This window comes from Corvus brachyrhynchos, unplaced genomic scaffold, assembly GCF_000691975.1.
Source record: "Corvus brachyrhynchos isolate BGI_N302 unplaced genomic scaffold, ASM69197v1 scaffold376, whole genome shotgun sequence".
In the NCBI taxonomy this organism is placed as follows: domain Eukaryota; kingdom Metazoa; phylum Chordata; class Aves; order Passeriformes; family Corvidae; genus Corvus; species Corvus brachyrhynchos.
The window spans coordinates 1,669,394-1,692,337 of record NW_008238966.1 but is presented as its reverse complement, the minus strand read 5'-3'; the positions used below and the strand labels follow the sequence as shown (position 1 = coordinate 1,692,337).

Sequence of the window (22,944 nt, the reverse complement as noted above, 5' to 3'; positions counted from 1 at the left end):
TTGGCGTTCTTGTGCATGAGGCCTTCCTACTGCACTGCTCTGTGCTTTCAGACAACAGAACATTGGTTTTGGTCACTTTCTGAAGTTACTGCGTCATGTTTGAGACTGCTTGGATTTTAAATTCAAAACCTGGAGGGAGGGAAAGCAACGGTCAGAATATTCTTGCTGTAGGAAATCCCTTTTGGGTTTCTCATGCTGTGGATTATTTTGCTTGGCAAGACCTACCAGGAAGAGAGTGAGAGCTGCTGATGGAGTTGTCTTTTATGGGTTTTGTACGTTTAAGGTGATGATGAAATGTGTTAGGAGTCCTGTTTAAGGAGAGAGGGAAAACAGTGAATGTTGCAGGGGAGGAGAAGCACACAAACATGCAATGTAATCTACTGTATTACCTTTGTATTGGGTTAGAGAGCTACATCTATGAGGATTTATGCATTTCATATTTCCATAATGATTGATCAGTTCTGCTGGTTATATAACATAAAGAAACATGCAGCATATACAGGAAAAAATCCCCCACAGTGCTCTGTTGCAGTATTTCAGTGTCTTTCTTTTTATGACTTTCTTAATTGCCATTAAAAGTTTTATCTTCTCAGTATTGAAATCACTGTTCTAGACAAACACTCCTTTTATTACTCTTTCAAACCTACCTTTTTCTGCCCCTCTTTGCCTCCTGCTGCAAGGAATTCCACATTTCTCTCTGTACTGTTTTGGGGCACTTCAGGCAACTAGAATTGTGGATGAGTAGCAATAAAGCAATAACCCATTTTCAGACAGGAAAAAAAGGGACAGAACTTAATATTTCTGAAAAACACAGTATTCCTGCTACATTTCCACTGGTGGAAATGGCACACTGATGTATGTCAAGCGAAGAATAATCTCCTGATATTTCATGGAATCACAGAATTATAAAATGCCGTGGGATGGAAGGGACCTTAAAGGTCAGTGCATATATTTTATGTATAGATATAAAAATACATATTTTATATATATGTATAGATACAAATCTATATAAATATATGTTTTATATATAATGTATAATATAGATACTTGTTCACACACATTGGATTATTTATTTCTCACATGTCTCTTTCTGATAGTGTCTGAAGCAGACATTTCTAGGGAGGCTGCTGACATAGAAATGGACAGAGAAAAATATGTGGAAGAGCTGAGGAAAGCACTGATAGCTGGAGAAGAGTCAGCTGGCAAATACAACTTCGTGATTTCAAGAGATGAGCAGAATAAGGCCTGTCACTTTTCTTATGAAAGGAACCTGAAGGATGGCTCTGTAAGTAGATAAGTGTTTAAATTTGACTGTTAAACAATGAGAATGGAACACATTCTTGTGTTTTATTAAGGTCTTTAAAACCAGACAGACTTGTGATACTCATTCCAGATTGAGTGAGTGTTGTGAGGTCTTCCACGGGCCAAAGCTGGAAAGAAAGTTGGTGGTTTGGGGTAGATGCTGCCCTTTTGAAATTGTAGCCTCCTGTGCAATTCTGTTTTCCTTGTTTCTTCATCCTGTCTCTGTACTACTCACCTAAATTAGAAAAAAAATAAAAATCAGGCAAGATTATCTTCAAATGCTAAAACATAGTTTTAAAATCAGTTTTTCTGTTACTTCAGATATTTTGTAAGCTAAGGCTAAAATTGTTGCATTAAATTGCAAAGGAGAAAGTGGTTCCATGCTGCTTGCTTGGCTGCCAAGGAAAAAGCACCCTCTTAAAAGGAGAAAGAAACCAGTAATCTGTATCTACAGACACTTCTGGTTATTTCAGGTTGTGCTTTGGTGTGTTCAAACTTTTCTGAGGAAGAAGCTAACTTAAAGCAAATTCCTAGTTTGTACTTTAATTTTTTTTTTTTTAATTTTTTACATGCCTTTTTCCTTGTGCAATATAGGACTTTTCAGCCCAGTTTGGCTCTTGAGGAGCCAAAAGTTAGGTCATGTATGTCTGCCAGTCTGCATTATCAGTATTTCTGTGAATTTACCCATGACCATATTGACTATAAACCCCTTTTTGACACTTTTGTGAGCTGTTTGGTTGCTCACAAAGAGGTTGCAAGTGCCATATTACAAGGTTAGGACCAGATTGTACTCAGAAATTGAGAGCAGTAAAGGAAAGAATGCTTTTTTTGTTCCTGCTCTGTGTTTCACATACTCTAAATACAAGACAGATTAAATGCATGCTGTATTTTTATTAAGTGAAAATATCCTTATGTATGTGGGCTCACCTAATATGTGTTTCCATCGATTAAGGCTTATGAGAAATTTAAATTGTATGGAAACAACTGTGTGTTGGTTTAGGAAAATAATAATAATCTGGCCAAAGAAACTGAAAAAAAAAAGAACCTCAATTCTTATGTAAGCTTTAAACTTTGGGTGTCGAAAGAATGGTTTTAGATAAGATGGGATTTCTTGGGTGAAAATACACCTTTTTTTTTCCCCCCCCCTTCTGTACTATAAACTAATGCCTATGAAAAAAATTGCCAAAGCAATTATGTAGCATTAAATAATAGAAACGGTTTTCAGGTGTGTAATACAATATGTTCCACACGTTTTGCGAACTCTCTGTGGAAGTATTCGTGATCTATCTCTTTCAGCATCACATTAGGAAATTTTCCTGGGCTCTGTACATCCAGAGGGCTAAATGTAAATTTAGCACAGAGGAAGCCTAGAGAAACTATTCTGCAGCTTAAACATGACTTCAATTCAGTGTTTATCTCTTATCAGCCCTTGCTTTTCTTACTGGGTGTTTGCCTTTACATCTTTTATTTAGTAGTTATGAATATTTTCTCTTTCTCCTTTCATATTTCAGAAACTGTTTAGATAAAGAAATTAAACACTTCCCAGTCTTGGGAAGAGTGTTGCAGGGCCAGGGTGAACAAATTCTGTCAAATTACTGTGAATAAATAGGAGATTACTGTTCTTAAACTAATGTTTTTGTCACTTGATATAAAAGAAAAGAAAAAATTAGAGGACAGCATGCATGAAGATGTAGTTGGCTGTGTTTGCATACTGAATGTTCTGTTCAGTGTTTAATAATTAACAGTTTTTAGTAAAAGAACCACAAAAACTTCTGCAATGCATTGTTACACTCTGAGCTATAAAATGTTTACAATTCATGTAGGTAACTTTTACTGCAGAATCTTTTAATGAAATTGGTACATGGGTCCCCGAGAGTAAATTTCATAGTCTTAGAAAATCAATATGCCTTGCCTTATTTTTTAGAATTATATGCATGCTTATATACACAAATTTGGTTATTTTAATTGTTTTTAATGGGACCTGCCTAGGACATGATGCTGATCACCAGCAGTCACCTATGCCCAGTTAATTCCCAGAGCTGAGCTCTGTCTTAATTCTCCACCCCCTGTGGGACTCGTGACTGGCAAATCTCTGACCTAGATACTGATTTACTGTTTCCATGGCTGTACCAAACTGTGCTACTTGAAATAAGTTTTACCTTTTTTACAGCATCTTGCTAAAGCTCTGCTGCCATAAAGCCTAATTATGTGCCACAACTGTGTTGGGTGGTCCGTAGGAGTGCAAATAAAAGTGGTGAGGTGATGTTAAGCAAAGAAAAATATAGGAATATTATTGAGAAATATTTTCTGATATGGAAATTTGTTTTACTGCCCAGGTGTTTTCTGGAGGAAGTGGTGGCAGCCCCAGCATGCCCCTTGCTTTAAAGGGGGCTGGAATGAAAATTGCATAATAATTATCTGTAATTATCATTGGCAGTGTAGTACATTTGCTGACTTAAGGTGCTTGATTCACCTGTTGTTTAGTTAATGAACAGATAGCTTCCTTCCATGAACTGATGTGCTTACACCTACTCCTGCACTGCTTTGATGGCATGATACCAAACCTCAATCTCCAAATAATTTTAAAAGTGTTTATAATCATTAATGCGTAATAATGGTGTGTGTGTAAGGTTTATGTAATGAATGAGTGCTGATGGTTTGGTTTTTGAATGGATGGAAAACTTCCCCAAGTCACAAAGAATTCCTGTATGATTTAGAGGAAGCACAGTGTAACGTGTTTGTTTTGTAGTGACCTGGTTGCCTGTAATGTTTAGAAGCATCAGAATAAGAAAAATAATCTAACTTAAGGGATGTCCATAAGGGTTTTAGTACTTATTTAAATATCTTTTGGAAATGTTGGTCAGGAGAGATAAGATGATGTCTGAGCTTTAGAAACACTGGTTCTGGCTGTGCCTCAGGATGTGCAGCTGAGCCGAAGAAGTTGTGCCTTTAAAAATCGTGACGCGTTCGGTGAAAATCCCGATGGGTTCGGTGAAAATCCTGATGTGTTTTGTGAGAATTCCGACGCGTTTGGTGAAAATCCTGGCGTGTTTGTGATTTATCTCCCTCAGGACAGGTGGCTCTGCCTCTGGGAGCCGTGCCTGGGGTGTTGGGGGCTGCTCGGAGGGACCCTGGAATAACAAAGTCTGCGGAGTACAGTGGGAATTGTGTGCGGATCCAGCTGCAGCCCCGGACGGGCCACACACACGGAGACCCCGAGAGGGGCCGGGGAGGCTGGTCCAGCTCAACTGCTGCCACCTAAACAAACACCAGCCACAGAGGCAGTGATTTAGCGCTTGATCTAAGTAGGTGACCACTGGGAAGTAAATCTTTCCAAGTGCTTCAGCGAGTCACTCCACATATAATAAATAATGGAAATCCGGCAAGCTCTTTTTTTTTTTTAAAAAAAAATGACAACAGCGCGAGCTCTTTTTTTTTGTTTTTTTTTTTTTTTTTTTTTTGGGGCTGGCAATTAAATAGACTAAATAGCCTTTGATAAACAATTGAGTGCTAGCAGTCTGTTTTTTTACAGTAATGTGACAGGCTCTGTGTTTTTTTTTTTTCCTTGCCTTTTGCTTAAGTTTGTAAACAGGGAGGGTAAGAGCTTAACAAATTCCACCTTAGATGCAGAACTGTTGCTAATTAGGATGATGGAAGAGATGCTGTTGTTTGTCTCCCCCATTTCCTGTGGCTGCTTTTCCCTGGTTGGGCCAGTGAGTTCATTATAAGTTTACTAAAAGTTGAAAAAAAGCTGGAGAAGCTAACCAAAACTTTTCACAGCATACTAAATGAGAGAAAAGTATTTGGTAGAGCTCTTTGTGCTGTCCAAACTGTCTTGGTTCAAGGTCTGAGTAGTTACTTTGCTCCAAACCACTGAGGATGTGTTGTTTGGTTAGCAAAGGTCACTGGGAGTTCAGGTTGTTTCCCAGGCAATTCCACCAGCTGAGGAGAGAGGAAGATGAAATGATTAATCCTTAGGTCAGTGTGAAAGTAATGACACTTATATCACTTAATGTCTGTATACTTCAGGACCTGAGAGCGGGCACTTGAATGGGTTTCTTGGAAGCCCATTTTGGAAATAGGTGGCTTCTAATGTGCCTTATGTAATAAAAACATTAAGTGTTATCTTGTAAGTAATCTCAGGCTTCTGCCACATGATTTTTCCCATCTTACCTCGAGTGTGTACCCTCAAGTCTTTCAGGTACACTGGAAATGCAGTGTATCACTTCTGTAGCCCTGAGGTGAGAAAAGCCATTTCTTAAAGAATGATTCCTCACCATATTAGTAGGTGTACAATATTTCACAGAAGTCCTGGTGAATTAAGTAATTAAGCTCTGCTACTTTCCTTTCCTTACTCCTATTAGAGTATATATTTGATTGCTGCTTCTGATAAGCTGTAGTTTGGAGAAATTAATTTAAAATACTGGGAATTTATACCTTTAAAGCTGGTATTGTTGAAAAAAAGAAGAATCAAACACTGTGACAAAAAAATTCTCTTCAGTTTTTCTCAACCTGTTAGGATCTGTGTATTTCACTGGACTTACCCAGTTGAACAAAAATGGTAGTTTAATTGCTTTAAGGCCTACTGCAAACTACAGTATAAAGGGCATTTCCTTATTTCCTAGTACAATGAGAGTCTAAATATATTTAAAGTACATGTAACATGTTCATAAAATAACAGATTTGGATCTGTGCAAGAATTGTCAGTTATCCTTCCTCCCTCCTGGTGTTTTTGTGTTGTCTCCCCTCCTTTCCTCTCGATTCCTTCAGATTTTCCCTTTTTGGAATACCTGCTGCGCATTTCAGATCCCTGTGTAGACATCAAGGCTTGCTTTCATTTACAGAATGGAATACAAGTGCTTTCCTTTTAGGAGGAAAAACTCTTTAAATCATGGCATATTGATAAGCTTTAGTTTCCCAAACACAAATTACGGAGGACAGTAGATGCTCTGGAAAAGAGATTACTGTGTGTGGGCTCCAAACCTTCACTGCAAGACCCCAGTCCTGTATTTTCTGTGAGGATGAACAGCACCCAGAGCCTGAAAACCAACGAGAATCTCACCAGTGGTTTCTCTTCAGAAACTCTCTCACAACTCCAGTGGGAGCATTCATCTTTCTACCTGCAAAGTCACAGGAGAGCTCACAAGCTCAAGATAATGTTTTGTTAACTCTTAGGTTCACTAAAATAGGACCTTTTCCAGTATGAAGTATTGAATGGATATGTTTAAACTCTCAAAGCAGCTTCAACATCTACCTGTATTACTTCTGCTACAGTCACAGAAAATGTCTTGAAATGTAAGAAAAGGGCAAATTTAAGATGTCCTGTATCTTTTAAAAAGTGACAGGTATGGAAATATCGCTGGGTGACGTGATGCAGAAATAAGAGAGCTGCAGAATGCGCTGTGAGGAAGGTGTTAACGCCTCTGTGGATTTCTTTCCTTAAGTTGTGGTGATCTAAAATACGTGTCTTTGGTTTTAACTCACCCCTCTGTATTAGTAGTCCACATATAAAAATGAACTTTTCTCTGAACAGTGAAGACAAGTCCCTAATTTCTGTGTCCAATGAGCAGAGCAAGATCAACTCTTTTTCTGGTGGAACAGCACTACCATAAGTTTGCTGGTTCCCGAGAAACTCTGTGAACTGTTGTGCCTGACCATAGGATTTGACAGAATGCTAATTACTCCCTGTTGCATGCCAGTGTGTGGAATGAGTGTTTTTCATCACAAGGACAAAATCTAAGGGTCTTTGATTTGGGATTTAAAATTTGAAGCCAAAACGCCCATATATTGGGAACTGGTGAGTAAAATATTTGATTAGAATTGTTCTGAAATGTTTCAGTCTCACTGGAAAATTCTTTGGCAGGTAGTTTTCTTCATCCAAATCTTGAATGTGGTTCTCTTGTAAAAATACGTTTCCCAGAAAGGCAGGTACAGCACACAATTTCAAGAGTAGGTTTCTGGGTAGCATCGTTCCAGGAAAAAGCTCTTCCATAGAGGATGATTTGTTTCATTATCTTTTCTTCTTGTTCCTCTCAGGTACCTCTGCAAATAATGCCTGACATTTCATTTAAAATCAGATGTCAGTTGCTCTGTTGGGTACAAAGTGTAACTGGGTTTTTTCTTACTTTTGGAACTGAAATCCTTGTCTTTCTGTATGTGTTTTTCTCTGACAAGTCTTAACTTTTGGGGGTTTTTAACACTTTGAGGTATGGTTTTTTGTTCTGTTCATAAAAGCACGCTGTCTTCTCAGTGTGTGAATAATACCTGTAGGTTATTAGCCTCACACAAATTTGTAACAGAATATTGCCAATAGTCTTAGGGGCTGCACATCTACCAAGAGGTGGAATTTGGAAACAGTCAGGTTTTTTTCTTTGCTTGTTTAATTGATGGCTATACATCTTGGAAAGCAATGGGAGATTTATTCCCATTAATTCATATTGTTACCTTGCAGTTGTGTTTTGTACCTGTTCAGTTTTAGCTGGGATGAGAATTTGTGGTTCTGTATAGTTCATCCATCTCAGAAACATCATAGGGATGAATTTTGCTATTTAGTTGGAATAAACCTGACTCGACTCTTCCAGTCTATCCTGAGTCCATATTCTTCTCCTCTGAGCTGAATCACTCTGAGGAAAAATAAAAATAAGAAAAGGGTTTATCTAATGTAGCTTTTAGAGACTAACCTGAGCTATTGATCAGGAACTTCTGATCTGGGTGAGAGGTCCAAGCCTGAGGTGATGTGGGGAAGATGCATAGCCCAAAGAAAAATTGTGAGCTTCTCCAGCCTTTACAAGCACTGTTTTATTTTCAATTTTGGTTGGGGTTTTTTTTGTTTGTTTTTTTTTTTTCTAATAATTGATAACAGAACAACTTACTGTCATCTTTTACTTCCCTGGGCTCACAAAGGAGTTAAAACTTGATTTTAAAATCAAAATGGTGATTTTCTAAATCAGCCATCACCTCTACAGTTTTGGTTTTGCCAGTGTTACTGGCTTGATGTACTGAAATACATTGAGAAATGTAGTTCATCTCATTAAGAACTTATGAGACATTGTCTAGGACATGGGTCGAAACTGAGGAATTCAAATAGGAATTGCACTAAAATACGTAGTATTTAGTTTGGATTTATATGCACTGATTTGTATGCCAGAAAAAAGTTATGTTTCTGACACCACCTGAAGGTTTTGTTAGCTCTGATGGGGGACCAAAAACCATGTTTTGCTTGACTGTACATAAGTAAATATGAGTTGTCTCTTGTTCAAGAGGTCAGAGAAATAATCAGCCTGCTCTTATGTGTGTGTGCTAGCTTGAAAAGCCTGTAAACAACACAGATTTTTTTTATCCAAAAATCCTTGCAGGCTGTGGGTGAATTACTAGAGATGTTTGTGGAAGGGATATTTTAATAGGCCCCTTCTGTGGACATGTGGTAACAGAAGTCCTGTGCTAACCAGTGCAAGGGGGCTGTTACCTGTATTAGCTACCTGACATAATTATAGTTTAACAGTGGTGTAATCTGGGGAAAAAACCAGCATGACTGCAAAAAGGACATTATTTCTCTGGAGAAGAACATTCAGGTACCAGTCCTTTAATTTTTCCTTTTTGAATGTGGTCCTCAAGAATTTTTTTCTTCAGTTTTTCTCAAGCAACTATTTTCTTTGTTGATTGCCAAGATGTAAACTTACTATTTACCACAGGGATAAGACTGAGCTTATCCACTTTCACTAAGGATATTGATTTGTGGGGAATAATCGGGGCAGATAAAATGAGGAGAGAGTAAGAGTACTATTTCTTTGATCAGGGTCTAGTAAAATTGGGCACTCAAACACAAAACCCAAACACGAGAGAGAAGACATACGTAGCTCATTTTGGGTTCTGTGGGACAGGCTGATACCTAAAACTGAGCGTGTGGCATCTGTTTACACACCTTTATTACCAAGTTTTTAAGCCTGGGAGTCAGGAGCTGCTGCCTTTGCCCCTCCTGGCTGAGCTGTGTGGTTTATCTCAAGTTTGTCAGGCAGGGCTTGGAGAACACGAGAGCAGAGGTTCCTCCCTGGGGCTCTGCCAGGGCTGCATGTGCTCATCAAATGTTGTTTAGTCACGGCAGCATGTTTATGCCATCTGCAAATGCATGTGCTCCCCTTCCTGAACAATGCTCTTTAATCAAGACCACTATTGTGGAGAGGCTAGCAGGAGCACTATACATAATCAGCAGGATGCCAAAATTAGAGTTACACGTGCATTTTTCCCTAGCCCCCACCACGTCAGCTCAGGGTAGCAAGCTTCCAGAGGGTGCCACTTCTCTGGAATTAGTACCTTTATCCATAATCTCTCGTACTTGTGTGTATATTATTCAGAGTCCAAGTTGTTTAAAGAGCTTTGTGGTAATAATAACAAATCAAGAGTCGTCGTGGAGAATTGTTAAGCCTATAGGAATTGCCTGCTATCTTTTATTTGTTAGGAGACTCCATTTTTCCAGGTCTGTCTAAACAGAAACATCCACTAAACCATTTCACATCTGTTGTACTCCTTTCTTCCTATTTCAAAAGCGTGAGCTTTTTGTTCCACTTATTTTTCTGAACAATTTTTTCATTCTGTTAAAGCTCCCCTAACTTTCTGCTAGTTCTTTCTGCTGGGTACTAAAGGAACTCTTAGAGAATGCAAATGTGTTTGAGATGGTGTTAATTCCCTTGGTAAAAGCTGGGAAGTGAAGTGTGCCAGGCAGTGTTCTGAGAATGCATGTGTTCATAGATGATAGTAATGATATTTGAATGATTTACATATATATCATATGTGTGTTAGGATATTTATTCATAAATATACACTCAATTTTACCTTTTCCATTTCTTGCAGAATAATAGAATAATTAGGGCTGGTAGGGACCTTAAAGACAATTTCTGTAAATTTCTTGTCGATTTTTAATGGCAATTATTAAAGGTGTTTTGCTTCAACAATAACTTGTGTCCTATTGACACAAAACTTTATGTTTTGTTGTGGGTTTGCTTGTGGTTTCTTTTTCCTATGGAAATCAGTAGTGGGGCAGGAGGAAAGATCTCTTTTCTGATAGTGCTGTAGTGCTTGATAAAGCTGAGCTAGTTAATCCCAGTATCCCTAGAGCTGGGTGAGACAACCACCCTGGACCTTTCTCCCTTTTCAAACCAATTTTTTTCTTAGGAAAAATGTTTATATTTTAAATTTGATCTTTCAATTGCTTTCTTTAAATTGCAATTTGAAGGCTTTAGGCTAGATTTAGATAAAATCTAGCTGTCTAAACTCAGGGTTTGTCATACTGCTCCTTGAGGAGTGTTAGATTTTACTTGTTGAAAAAGAGAAGCTTGAAACTGAGTCAGTGACATGTCTATCTGTCTTTCATAAATTAAAATTTTGTGACACCATCTTTTTGTTGTGGAGGTTCTCTGTGTGATTGCGCAGCTGATTCAGAGGTCACTAAAATTCTGTTAACTGCTTTTTGTTAAATTTACCACATGTGGCATACTTGGTTTTGATTCATCAGAACTGGGTGCAGTCAAATGTTTATCAGTTATCTGCCAGTCTCAGATTTTAGTCAATTAATTTTTAGTTCTCTGTTACTTTCACCTGAAGAAACTGTTGTTGTATTTCAGGGTGTGTGAGTGACTCTGCAGGTTGTGCCCAGTGACTGTTACAAAACTGGGTATTTTATGTACTTGAGCATGGAAAATGATGTCATTCAACAAATGGCAGCTACCTTAATTAAAAAAGAAATTAAAGAAAGTCCCTAGATGTCAGGTCACATGCTTTAGGAAAATAACATTGATTCCACGATACAGGAGTGTTTTCCTTTCAGCTGCAACTTTAAACCTGATCTGGACCATGACACTGGAAAGAAATACATTTCCATATGGTAAAAGGAATGTAGTCATATTTGTTGAAAAATTCATGTGGCTTTCTCCATAAAGCTGTTAATGCTTCAGTAGTCTGGTGGGTGACATAAACCCTCTGTGCCTTATTGTTTTTAGTAGCTTTGAAGAGAAAATGGCAATCAAGAGAAAGTGGTCTTTATCATAGGCACTCTTTTTAAATAAAGAAATGAAATATTACAACTTATTAGTATATGATGGAAACACCAGGTGTACCAGGCTATACTGAGCTCTCTGTAGACTTAGATCAGGGTGGTAGCAACATGCACTGATATTGAGAAGGAAATCTCTACTTTGCTCTAAGGCTAAAGCAGCAGCTAGGGAAAAAATATTCTCAAATTGTTCTTTGAACATTCGGATATGTTGTGGGAAATGCAGGGGAAATTATGGGAAAGCGTTTTTTTTCCTGCTTCCTGTAATTCAGAGAAGTAAATTTATAGTGCAAAGGTAGCATTTATGGGGTGTCAGTCTGTGATGGATGCTTTAGTCCATCACGAGTGTTGTGTAATTGTTGTTTTCAGAGTACTGTGTGACAAGATGGAGATCGTGTTTGTACTTAAAGCTTTTGGGTAGTGCTCAAAAACAGCTTATGGCTGACAAATATTGTAGATGGGCTGCTGCTAACACCCAAGCCTAAACTACCAAGACTTTTGGTAGTTTAGGAACTAACCCTGTCTCTGACATTAACACAGCTTGGATTGTGCAATGACCTTAATTAGCTGAAATGTTCTGATATTTCTACAGAAACTTTACTGGAAACTTACACAAGTTTTGAAAAGATACATTTAACCTGTTAATTGACTTACGCGGCCTGTTTTGAAGGAACATGCCTTTTGAGAAGTGAATGTGTGTTTTTACTTTAGAAAAGAAGGTGCCAACGAAACCTAAAGTTGTAGCTAAAACATATTCGAGCCACGCTGGGGTTTTTTTGCAATAATTAAGAATTTCCCAAGTGATGTCTAAATGGATTCTCAGTTTGCCCTGAAGTTGGACATTTAAATTGGGAGCTCATCCTGTTACAGGTCCCAGCTGCTCTCCTCAGTGAAGAAGAGTGAGTATTCATAGCCATGGGCTAAGAAGGGTTGTTTGAGAGATAGGATCTGGTTTCCTTCAGTGTTTGTTTTCAAGGATTATCTTTTGGTTGCAGTGGATTCCCAGCTGTTTCACAGGTCCTAAATTTTCCATTCATTATCAACTTGACACCTGTGGAGGATAGGCAAGATCTTGAGTTTCCATCAGGTCTTTCCCATGGGCACAGAAGCTAATTTTAGAACATTTTGTAGATAAGCCATTCAAATGATTGTTTCAGAGCATTTTAGGTCATAGAAGTCTTTTATTTTACTGTGAAGTGTTGTAACTGGTAGAGATGGCAGCAGTTGCAGGCAATGGCATGGACAATGGATAGTTTTATAGTAGTGCTGTTGTAGGTATTTCAGTTTGGACACTTCTGTCCAAATAAAATAACATTTTGCTGGAAGTTCCACTGGGAGTAACACTATGAGAATGCTGAGTTTTTTCCTGAAGTCAGTTTTTCATAGTCCTCTCTATGTGGTGACTTCAAAAGCTGATCTCTCTGCCTGTTGGCCTTCTCATACTTAGGGAGGGTTTGTGTGCATATTCTCTGAAGAATTTCAGCCTGTCTTTTTTGTTGTTTTACCTGTTCCAAGTGTTACATGAGGAAGTTCACACTGGTGAGAGACAGTGATGTGCAGTATTTAAGTCAGCAGTAGAAGAGATAGCCAAGAAAAAGAACCTGGAACTTCTAACTTATTTGTCAAACACAATTACAAGTGAGTTTGGGTTTCAGAAATACTATTTATTATTCAGTCCATTAGCTGGATCCTGTTGGAGCAAACAATCACATGCAGCTGAAGCAGCAGCTTTTCAGTTTGAAGCTTCTAAATTTTGATCATTTCAGCTATGGGGCGTCCTCGTAAGTTGAAAATTATGTCTCAGTGCAACTCAGAAGTTTCATTTGTTGAAAGGAAGTGTGAGATGTCAAGGGAGGGCTCAGTTCTCGTATTTGTGCTAAGCCTTAAAACCTGGCTACTAGGTCAGCCAATTTATGTCTCAATAGCTTTGGACTTGTACAGCAGTCATTCTTTACTGTGCCTTCACAGTGACTCAGCCCAGGCAGATTTCCATCCCCCTTTTCCACCCCACTCCCCTGGATTAGTCATATGCAATTTAGCAGTGTTAGAGGAGCTGTTTCTGGGCTCTCTCTGCAGATAGTTTTGATTATCAAAAAACAAAAGGACTTAATTCACGGATATCTTGTAACTTGGAGACTTCATTCTGAACAGAACAGAAAGCCTGTTCCTTTCCTTTCAAAAAAAAAAAAGTCACTGTGATAGAATAGTGTTTGGATTTGTAAAGAGAAACATAATTACATTTTTGCACTAACTTCTGTTAGCACAAAAATTCAGAAAAAAAAAATCTCAAAACTGATTCTGTTTCTCTTGGTCTGTTTATAGCATTCATCTCTTTTGTGTTGTTTTCACTTTAATTTTCTTTCATCTTGCTATTTTTGAGTCCCTTCCCTGAAGCTCATTGCTGGGCACAGCTATAAAATTATCAAGCTGAGGCTTAAAACTGCTAAAACACCGAGTTTGATGCATGTTACACCTTGGAACTGCACGAGTACATTACAAGCAAAGAATTTCCATGGCTCCCCTTCAGCATCACAGTCTCAGCTGCTCATATGGCATCCATCTGTGGTCTTCTGGCAGCAGCCTGGGCTGCTGCATGGGAGTTTTTGGAGTTCAGAGCTAACCTCATGTCTGTCTTCCCATCACTCTGGAAGTTACGAAAATTTTTCATGGCTGCCCTGAAGTGAGCTATTAAAATATTACAGACACAGGCGATTGAATTAATATTGCTGCGAGTTAATAATGGGAACGTAGGTCTGGGGTTTGGGTTTGTTTTTGGTTTTTTTTTTTTTTAATAACAAAGCCAATATCTTTGATTTCTTTTCTTTAGCTGCGTGTTCTGTATGTGCAGATTATGGTGGATTTCTTACACAGAAAGGATAATTGATTCTTGTTTGATTAATATGATTTATGCTGCCTTGCCTTTAGAAAAGGTAATAAAGACCATACAGATGGTTGAATTAAGTACATAGATCTATATCAAGATTTAAAATGTTTTAAGGATCAAAAGTCTCGCTGTTTCTTAAGAAAGCACATTTAAATGAGATTTTTCCTACTCAAGTGGGAGTGTACAAGTACAAAGGACTGGATAGAAAAAAGTGAGTTTACAAAAGATAATCAGGATAAGATTAATATAATGAAAAAAACCTGCAACTTAGAATTATGAGCAGAAATGCTTTTTTTGGAAAAAAATTCTGTGAATTGTGCTAGGCTTATATTTTTGTTCTTATTGGGTTTCTGAATAATGCTGAAAAAAGTTGCCATCACTTCAGAGCAGACCAAGATGTTCCATTAGTATTTCTCCTCTGAATCTGAGAAGCAAAAATATTTGTGTGTCACAAAGACAATCCATTAGTTACTAGGGAAGATATTACAGAGATGAACACATTTAAATTACCATTCTCCTCAAATAAATGGTCTCCAAGAGAGCAAAAAGAATTGGCTGAACTGATGTCTGGCTTGCTCGAGTCTGGTTTTAATGCTAAATCCATGGGAAGTTATGGAAGACTTGAAAATGTGCTACTGTTCTGTCAGCATGCAGTGGGTATCCTATCCCACTTGTTGGTGTTGAAATCTGAAGCTGCCTGTACTGTAGTCAGTCTGGAATTAAAGTAATAGGCAAGTCTGCTAAAATACTAAAGGGATTACAGAATGAAAATGTAATTCTGGCTGGTAAATTTCCTTTACAAAAAAATCCCTCTGCAGGAGAGGATCAAGGTTTACATCCCTATAGTTACTCATGTCCAAAGAGGAGAGTGTCAAGATCACTTAGACTGACCGAAAAGTGGGAAAAAAAAAGATTGTTAAGGAAATCTGTGGATGAAGAATATCACAGTAGATTTTTTTGAGGTAGCATTTCAGAAGTTTCCATATTCTACATGAAAGCTGGATTTAATTATTTCCCATTAAATGCCTGAGGATTTGAAACTCAGTGAAATAAGCAATGGCTGTGGTTCTTACATTTGTACTGTTGTTCAAGCCTAAAATAAATGTGGTACATGTTTCATGTCTGCTGTAGTTAGAAAGTCTCCAGGTACGTTTGCCCATTAAATATGAGGACATCCCTGCAGGTTGTGTCCTTGAGGTGTCACTGCTGTTTTCATCTGTTCAGAGAATAAAATGTCAGCGAACTCCCACAGTACTTCTTCATATCTTGTATTACTCTTTGTCTTTATCCTGTATTGTTTCAAAGTGAGACTCTGCCACGCAAGTTCCGCATTTCGTTTCCCCTTTTTGATGGATTAGGTAAGGCACAATAAAATCCAGGAATGAAAGCTGTTATCAGAAACCAAAGATTTTCAGAAGTGACGGGCAGTGGTGTGGCTCTTGACTCACATATCTGTTTTTAGGCTTATCATCTGCAGGGTGAAGAAATGTGGTATCATACCACTGTGAGATGGAGAGCAAAAAAAAAGTTTGTGGGTGCATTTTCCAAGTGGTGGATATGGTTATTGTGAGGAAACTGGGCAATTTCTTGGTTTTTTAAAAATAAAAACGAGTTGAAAGATGTGATCTCTTCAAACCACAAAACACGTGAGCTACCTTAGGACCTTAGAATTTAGCAGAAAGGGTTGTTCAAAATTGGAGAACTATTTTAAAGCTTCTTTAGAAGAGCTGTGTTGAAAGGGTTTGAGGGGAGCTTGGGCTTGTAGCTTTTGCCAGCAGTTTTTCACATTGGAGAGATTTGAGCAAAGGTCAAAACTTGGACACTGGAAGTGAAATGTTTATGTTTCATGTCTTGGTGCTTGAAATTAGTGGATGTTTTTTGAGACTCGGAAAAGCAAATGATTGTTTTTCTCAAGTAAAGTTTTGGTGGTGGCAGTTCTGTGGAAGAGTAAGAGTAGTTGTGGCGTTATAAAATTGTGTGAAACATAGTTTTTTCTGAAGTGGTTTGTGCCTGTGTGGAGGTCTGAGATGGGAGTGAGAAAAGGAGGACGCAAAGCAGGAAACTTCTGGGTGAGATAAACTGAGATGGGGTCATCAGCCTCCCTCCAGGGGAGATGGGGAGAAGGACTGGGTTAAGCTGGGCAGTACATGTCTTCATTAAGGCAGAACAGCTGTAGCTTGACATTTTGGTGCTCTACAATTGGGATTGGCCAAAGTTCATTTTGGATCCTTTCGGGTTTTGTGCGTTCGGAGTCCCGCGTCTCCTTTGGCCCGAGACCGTCGGTGCACGTACAGTATAAAGCTGAGAAAACAGTTCCTTGAACAAATGTGTTCTGCATGTCATGTTCAAAACAAACAGGCAGTGTATTGCTGTGGCAACCAGACAATAAACAAGCGAAAGAAAGGACAATCTCCCTTAAATTCAGTGTGCGAGCAGTTAGTTCATTTAACAGGATTATCTTCTGTAGCGTGTGATCACCACGTTGTAGCAACAGAGTATCTGTATAACATGTATGATATTTCTCAGTCTGCTTTTTATCTCTACAAGTTTATATTTCAATAAATCTAAGAAATACTGTGTGAATATTTAGCATGATTGCATAATTAAAGAAAAAAAGAGCACGACGTTGGCACTGATGGTCTTAGAAACTGAATAGAGAATGGTGTCTTGTTTCATTTCTGTTCATTTTTTCCCTCTAGACGTCACTCCAGGTTCACAAACAAGCAAACAAAAGGAGTTAAGCTCCTTCTTTAGTCCCTGCCTATGTACCTTAGCTATCAGTGGGGTTTGGAGCTGCTGTGGAGCCTGAGCTGGCAGGCGGGGAGGCAGCGCTGGTCCAGGACAGGGTGGTTCCTGCTGGTTACTCACCCACTGGACAATATGCTGGAAAAGCTTGCAGCACTGCTCTTTTCACCAAGTTCCTGAGTTATGAAGGGCTTCTGTTCAGCCCTGGTTGCAGGCCATCAGCTTCATTGTGTCTCATTTGTTTTTGGAAGCGTCTTTCAAAACTCGCGTTGGTGGGTTGCAGTTACTGTAGCGGTCTAATGCGGACTGCCTTGGAAATGCTCTGTGCCAATCTTTCAAATGATTTCCTCAGTATTTCTAAGTCTTCTAGCAAATCTTTAGGCAGCTGAGACTGATCCATCTCCTCTTCTGAATCTGTAAAGTAAAAATATTTGTGTGTCACGAAGACAGTCCATTAGTTACTAAGGAAGATATTACATAGATGAGCACATTTAAGTTTGTAACTTGTTGAATTTTATCATGGAATCAAGACTGTTAGATCAATATCATTCAATGATAATTTTATTGGCACCTTTTTTTTTTTGAAGTAAAAATTATGTATTCACTTCACTTCTCTTTTTGTTCCTTCAAAAACGGTCCCAAAAGTTGATTAAGGGGTTAAATACGACTTTTCAAAACTAGTTACAAATTGGCTATATCCAGGTGATGCTGATCTGGGTAAAGAAGAGGAAAAGTTTGTGTGCTCCTTGGGTCATATCTGCAGCAGCTTTAAATATGTATCAATAAAAACATAGCAATGCCTGTGACAGGCCTGTGCTGTAGGTGTCAGATCTGGTGTTTCCTCAGCACTCCCAGGCACAGGGTAGGATTGTTGGGTCTGTCCTGTGCAGGGCCAGGAGCTGGACTTGGAAGGGACACATCAGGATCATCAAACTCAGGATATTCCATGATCCTAATAAAGTGCCAGATGTGGTAGCCCTCTTGAGCCACTTATCGTAAGCATGCAGTTAATTTAGGAGTATTGGGCCACTGAATTAATTAAAAAGTAGTCTCAGCTCCATGCCCCGACTGTTTTCTCTCTCCTGACTCCTCTGACAAGTGCACAGTCTTATGACCTGTGGGGAAGCAACTGTTTTAAATATTAAAAATCTTGACGTAGCTGATCCAGATTGGAATTGCTTTAGGCCTTGCCCTCCAGCTATTTCAGATGCAGGTTGGCAGTGTGATTGAATAAAAGTTCTTCCCTTGAAAGAAGTTTCTTTTGACTCTGGTACTAAGGCTCATATACACTTGTATTTTATTTCTTTCTTGGCTAGACTGAAGAACCACAGAGACCGTGCTCTGAGCCTCAGTGGGGCTGAAATGGGGTGTAACTCCTGAAACCTGACTCCTGTAAATAAGGGATCCACCATGAACCAACTGCTAGTTCTGAGTGAACAATGGAAGTATTGTGTATTTACATCCATTTTAATACAACAACCAAAACCAAAGCCCCATTATACAGAGTACCGTTTTTGTAAGGAGAAACACCAGCACGGTGGTTGTGTGTGGCATGATAACAGAAATGCACATCCTCCGAGCTCACTTCAAGTGTGCTGGTTGAGATTGAGAAGTTGATGGCTTTTTTAGAGGTAGTTTGAATTTTAGGTCAACAGTTGTTTTCCAACTCAGCCTTGCAAGGAGAACAATGTCAGTAGCTGTAGGCAAATGGAAAGGTGAGCTCTGCAGAGAAAAATAACAGATGCCCTCTGAATAGTTACGAGTCTGCACTTAAACAGGCTGAGGCTTCTTCCACAATCCTACTGGGCAGGAGATGATTTCTGAGAAGAGTGATTCTGCCTCGTCAGGGAGGAGCTGACCCATTGGGAGGGGCAGAAAAAGCTGAGGGGAAAGTCTCAGCTGCATCATAAAAGTTCCACTTTCACGAATCCAGTGATTCACTGGCGCTGCCTGGTGCCCTGAGTCACCGGTGGTGACACGAGCCAGCCCCATAAAAGGCCATTAATTAGCTAATTGCTACTAAAAAGAAAGCTGTTAATAGCTCTCACTTTTCATTCAGCCCTACTAAATGCAGAGAATAATGCAGGCTGAGCACTAATATTAAGGAAAATTAATTAATTTCTTTTTTTTTTTTGCCAATGTTATTTACAAATTGAATTAAAGCTGCTTGCTGCCACCATATTGTGATGGAAAGGCAATTAATGGATTTAGGATGAGCTTTCTGATGTTGGTAACTGGATTATTATACATGAAAAATAGGTTTCAGGCTGTCCTAAGGACTGAGGGGATGAAATTAGCTTTGCTGGGCTAGCATAGGCTTTTTGGTGTGGAAAATCATTCTGGAATTAAATGCTACAGAGAAGAAGAAAATTATAAAAAATTATACTAATTGTAGGGCTTTGCTTCCTTCAGGTTATTGTCTACTTCCTGTGTTTGTTGATCAAAGTATAATTTTAATTATGTTTCACATTTTTTGCATGGAGTTTCTGTGTATAACTGTGGCATCTAGACCCCTTTAGCTTGTGTCTTAAAGAAAAAGTATTGGTATGGGAAACATCCAAACCAAACAATAGTAGACAAGATTTGAAGGGGAAGTAGATAACATTTTTACTGTGTTTTTTATTATTTATTTGAAGCCTACCTACCACAGTTGCCTCGCTGAGTAAGAATTTCAGCTTTTCACTCAAGTTTTGGCAGTCCCCATTGTGAACATTAGGGAAAAAGCTTAAAAATACATGGTTTCAAAGCTCAAAAATACCAAAAACAATATAGAAAAGAAGGTAAGAGTAAATAAAGTTAACACTTACTTTCAAAAAATGTTAATTTTAACCCTATATTATGATTTTGGGATAATGAAAAAATCGTTCTTACAATTTTTTTTTGGATGGGTCATTAGTGTTGGAGTTTAATGTGAAAAAAGCAAACAAGTGTTTGTTCTTCCAGTGCCATTACTGACCCCTTCCTTTACATTTCTTTCTGAATGACACTGATTTGAAATGTTTAAATGAGAAAGGACAAATCCTTAAGAAAAGAGGTCGAGGACTTCAGAATCCAAACTGCGGAGAATGTGAGTAAAAGTTGGAGAAGTGCTCATTAGCACTGCCAAAGGCAAGGAAAAGTGGATGTTGTGCTTTGTTAATGTCCCTTTTCAGCAGGGGCTGAGACTGTCTAATCCAATTTTGTGGTTTTGGGGGGAGATTTGAAGGCGTGTGGATCCTGGGCCATCTGCTCTCAGGAGATACTTGTTCAGGTAACTTTTAAGTTAAAAAATCATGATTTCTGTAGCTCTGGGAAGGAAATGGTATAAATAACTGATTTGTCAGTCAACTGTATACTGCAAAAACTGTTCAGCTTCAGGTTGAAATGGAATTGCTCTTGTGTATTGTCACTTTTGTAATGCAAGTGTTAGAAAAGAACAAACAGAAGTTGAGAATACTTGGTTTTTATTTAAATTCTATTTCTCTGTTCATCTTTCTCAAAAACAGTGAAGTGGCTACAATTTGAACAATCCTTAGAATAAGTAATCTGAGTTAAAAGAACTACTCTCAGCTTTGGAAACACTCATCTGTACTGATAAACAAGTGTTAAAAATGCTGGGAGGGAAATAATCTGTGGCAAAAGCAGTAGAGTTTTGAAGGAAAGGAGAAAAACAGTGGAACAGTGGAAAGAAAAACTGAAGGCAAACCTCTTGTTTTTGTGTCTCATAGTTCACAATGGTGATTTGTAGCAAAAAAGGCACAATGAAGCTCATACTTGCAGAAGGATATTTGAGTTTTCTAGTGCTTTGTGAGGCCCAAGAAATGGCTGAAAGATGAGAGTTTTTTCTGTTACAAGATAATTAAACTCATTGAAATTGTGCTGAAATTTGTCCTTTGCTGTTTTCTGTTTTCTTTTTGCTGAAGACAAAGTTGGCAGTTCAGAACACAAGAGGAAAGGGTTTTGGGATAGGTGCTATGATGCTGAAAATGAAGTATTTAAACAGCCAGACAAAATGCATTTGTAATGCTCTGACATTTATATCTGCTCAGTCATCTTACCAGTTAACACCCTGATGGCTGAAACAGTTTAAGAAAACACAGTAACAACTGGCAGTGTGTGACCAGACACCACTGGGATCACAAATTCAGGAAAGCAAAGACAAAAACAGTGAAAAGCTAAAATTTCCAGAAACTAGGTGTGAACCTGTAGGCAGTGGTTCTGCTTTTCAAAGCATTGACCAGTGCAGATGTTGAGACATGCAAAGAAAAGAAAAGATAAAATGTACGGTATTTTTTAAATTAGCATTTTGATTTCTCTTTTCATAGGACACACTGTAATCAAATTTCAAGTGTTCATCTTTCTCAAAATTTGCATCATACTACTAATTTCCCTGACCTTTCAATAAATACAGGCAGATGCACCGTTTTCCAGCTGTTTCTTCACAGTTTTACTCTTTTGTTGGACTGTGTGCAAGTGAAAAGGGAAAACACTTTATTTTTTTGTTTGTTTGTTTTAAAGCAATTGTCATGTTACAGTCAAACAAGAATAGAAATCCTGAACTGGAGTAGAAAACCACCTTGACACAATTAGAGATCACTACTATGTAGTCTTCTAAGTCTCGTGTAATTGCTGTTAAAATTCTCTGAAATTCAGAAGTATATTTTTTATTTTCCATTAAGAGGAAATATGAACAAATAGCCCTTTTAATGGAAAAGAAAAACAACGGCAAAACGCTAAGTTTGCAGGGCTAGTTTATGCTGTATTTAAAAGGTGCTGTAAGCTTACATGAATGATTAAAGAGAGACCCCACAGGACCTGAGTATTTGCTGATACTTTAAGTTGTCTATGAATTGGAGTAGTTCTTGAACTGGAGTAGTGCTTGAATAGTATTCCTTTATTTTCTGTCCATGGTAACCATGACAAATTAGCCCAAAACATTCACTGTCACTAGAGAACATAAATCTTTCTTTTCTAACATTTTTGCTGTATGCAATTAAAATAAACAGCTTTATTTCCTGTAAGCCCTTGTGAAATAGCCATTATGAATCAAACATTGAGAGTTTCACTCTCAAGCATGAAAGTCTCTGAACAATGTATATTTTGGTACATATTGAACATTTTCTGTAAGCTCCCATAAATAAATCCAGGAAATGTCAGTCCCTTGAGTACTACCTTCATTAAATCTGGAGCAGCTGTTGTTGAACTTGCACCCAAACATATAATGGAGTCCTTGACATCAAAAACTCTTCCATGGCTGGCATATTATTGTAAGTCTTTGTAAACATGTGTCTGTTCTGGAAGAGGGCTGATTCTATCAAAACTACAAACTGTTTGATGCTGTGGAAAATGGAACTCTAAACCCGTTACGCTCTGGGATATGGTTTATGCTAAACAAACTTGCATTAGTCTTTTTGTATGGTTAATTTTTGTTTGTTTGCTTGGGGTTTATTTGTGGTTTTGTTTGGGAGATTTTTGGTGTTTTTTTTTTTTTTTTGGTGGGGCATTCTTTTGTTTTGGTTTTGTTTGTTTTTTGGTGTGTTTTTTTGGTTGTTTTTTGTTGTTTTGGATTTTGTTCTTTTCTGTTTTTTGGGGGGGATTATTTGTTTGTTTTTTAGATTGTTTTTTGGGTTTGGTTTTTTGGTTTTTTTTTTGGTTTTGGGATGGAAGGGGTTGTTGCCTCAGTATTCTACAAGATGAGAGAGTGGCAGAGAACCTTGTTGTGATAGTGGAATAATTCTACAGAAGTTACAAGATACCTTTTCTGAAATCATGGTGAAAATATTGTTGCCTGAAAATATTAATGCTAGAAAACTGTAAGCCCCTTTACATTCTTACAAGTTGAGTAGGGCCAAAATATGTTATGTTTCATCACTCTAGGGGATGAAATTGCCCTGAGTTTTGTGTATCATTGATTGACTCACTTTAAAGTCATGGAATTGTGGAATGGTTTGGGTTGGAAGGGACCTTAAAGCTCATCCAGTACCACCCC

At 38.2% G+C, this 22,944-nt stretch overlaps 1 protein-coding gene across 6 annotated transcripts in view; it reads left to right on the top strand.

Annotated features, from left to right (window-relative positions):
• XRCC4 (X-ray repair cross complementing 4) overlaps positions 1–22,944 on the top strand; it is an 88,985-nt gene that overhangs the window by 15,855 nt on the left and 50,186 nt on the right. For all 6 annotated transcript variants that reach the window (XM_017738684.1, XM_017738683.1, XM_017738681.1 and 3 more), the window contains one exon: positions 1,098–1,285. In XM_017738684.1, the coding sequence (XP_017594173.1) occupies positions 1,098–1,285 (188 nt within the window). The remainder of the gene's footprint in view (positions 1–1,097; positions 1,286–22,944) is intronic.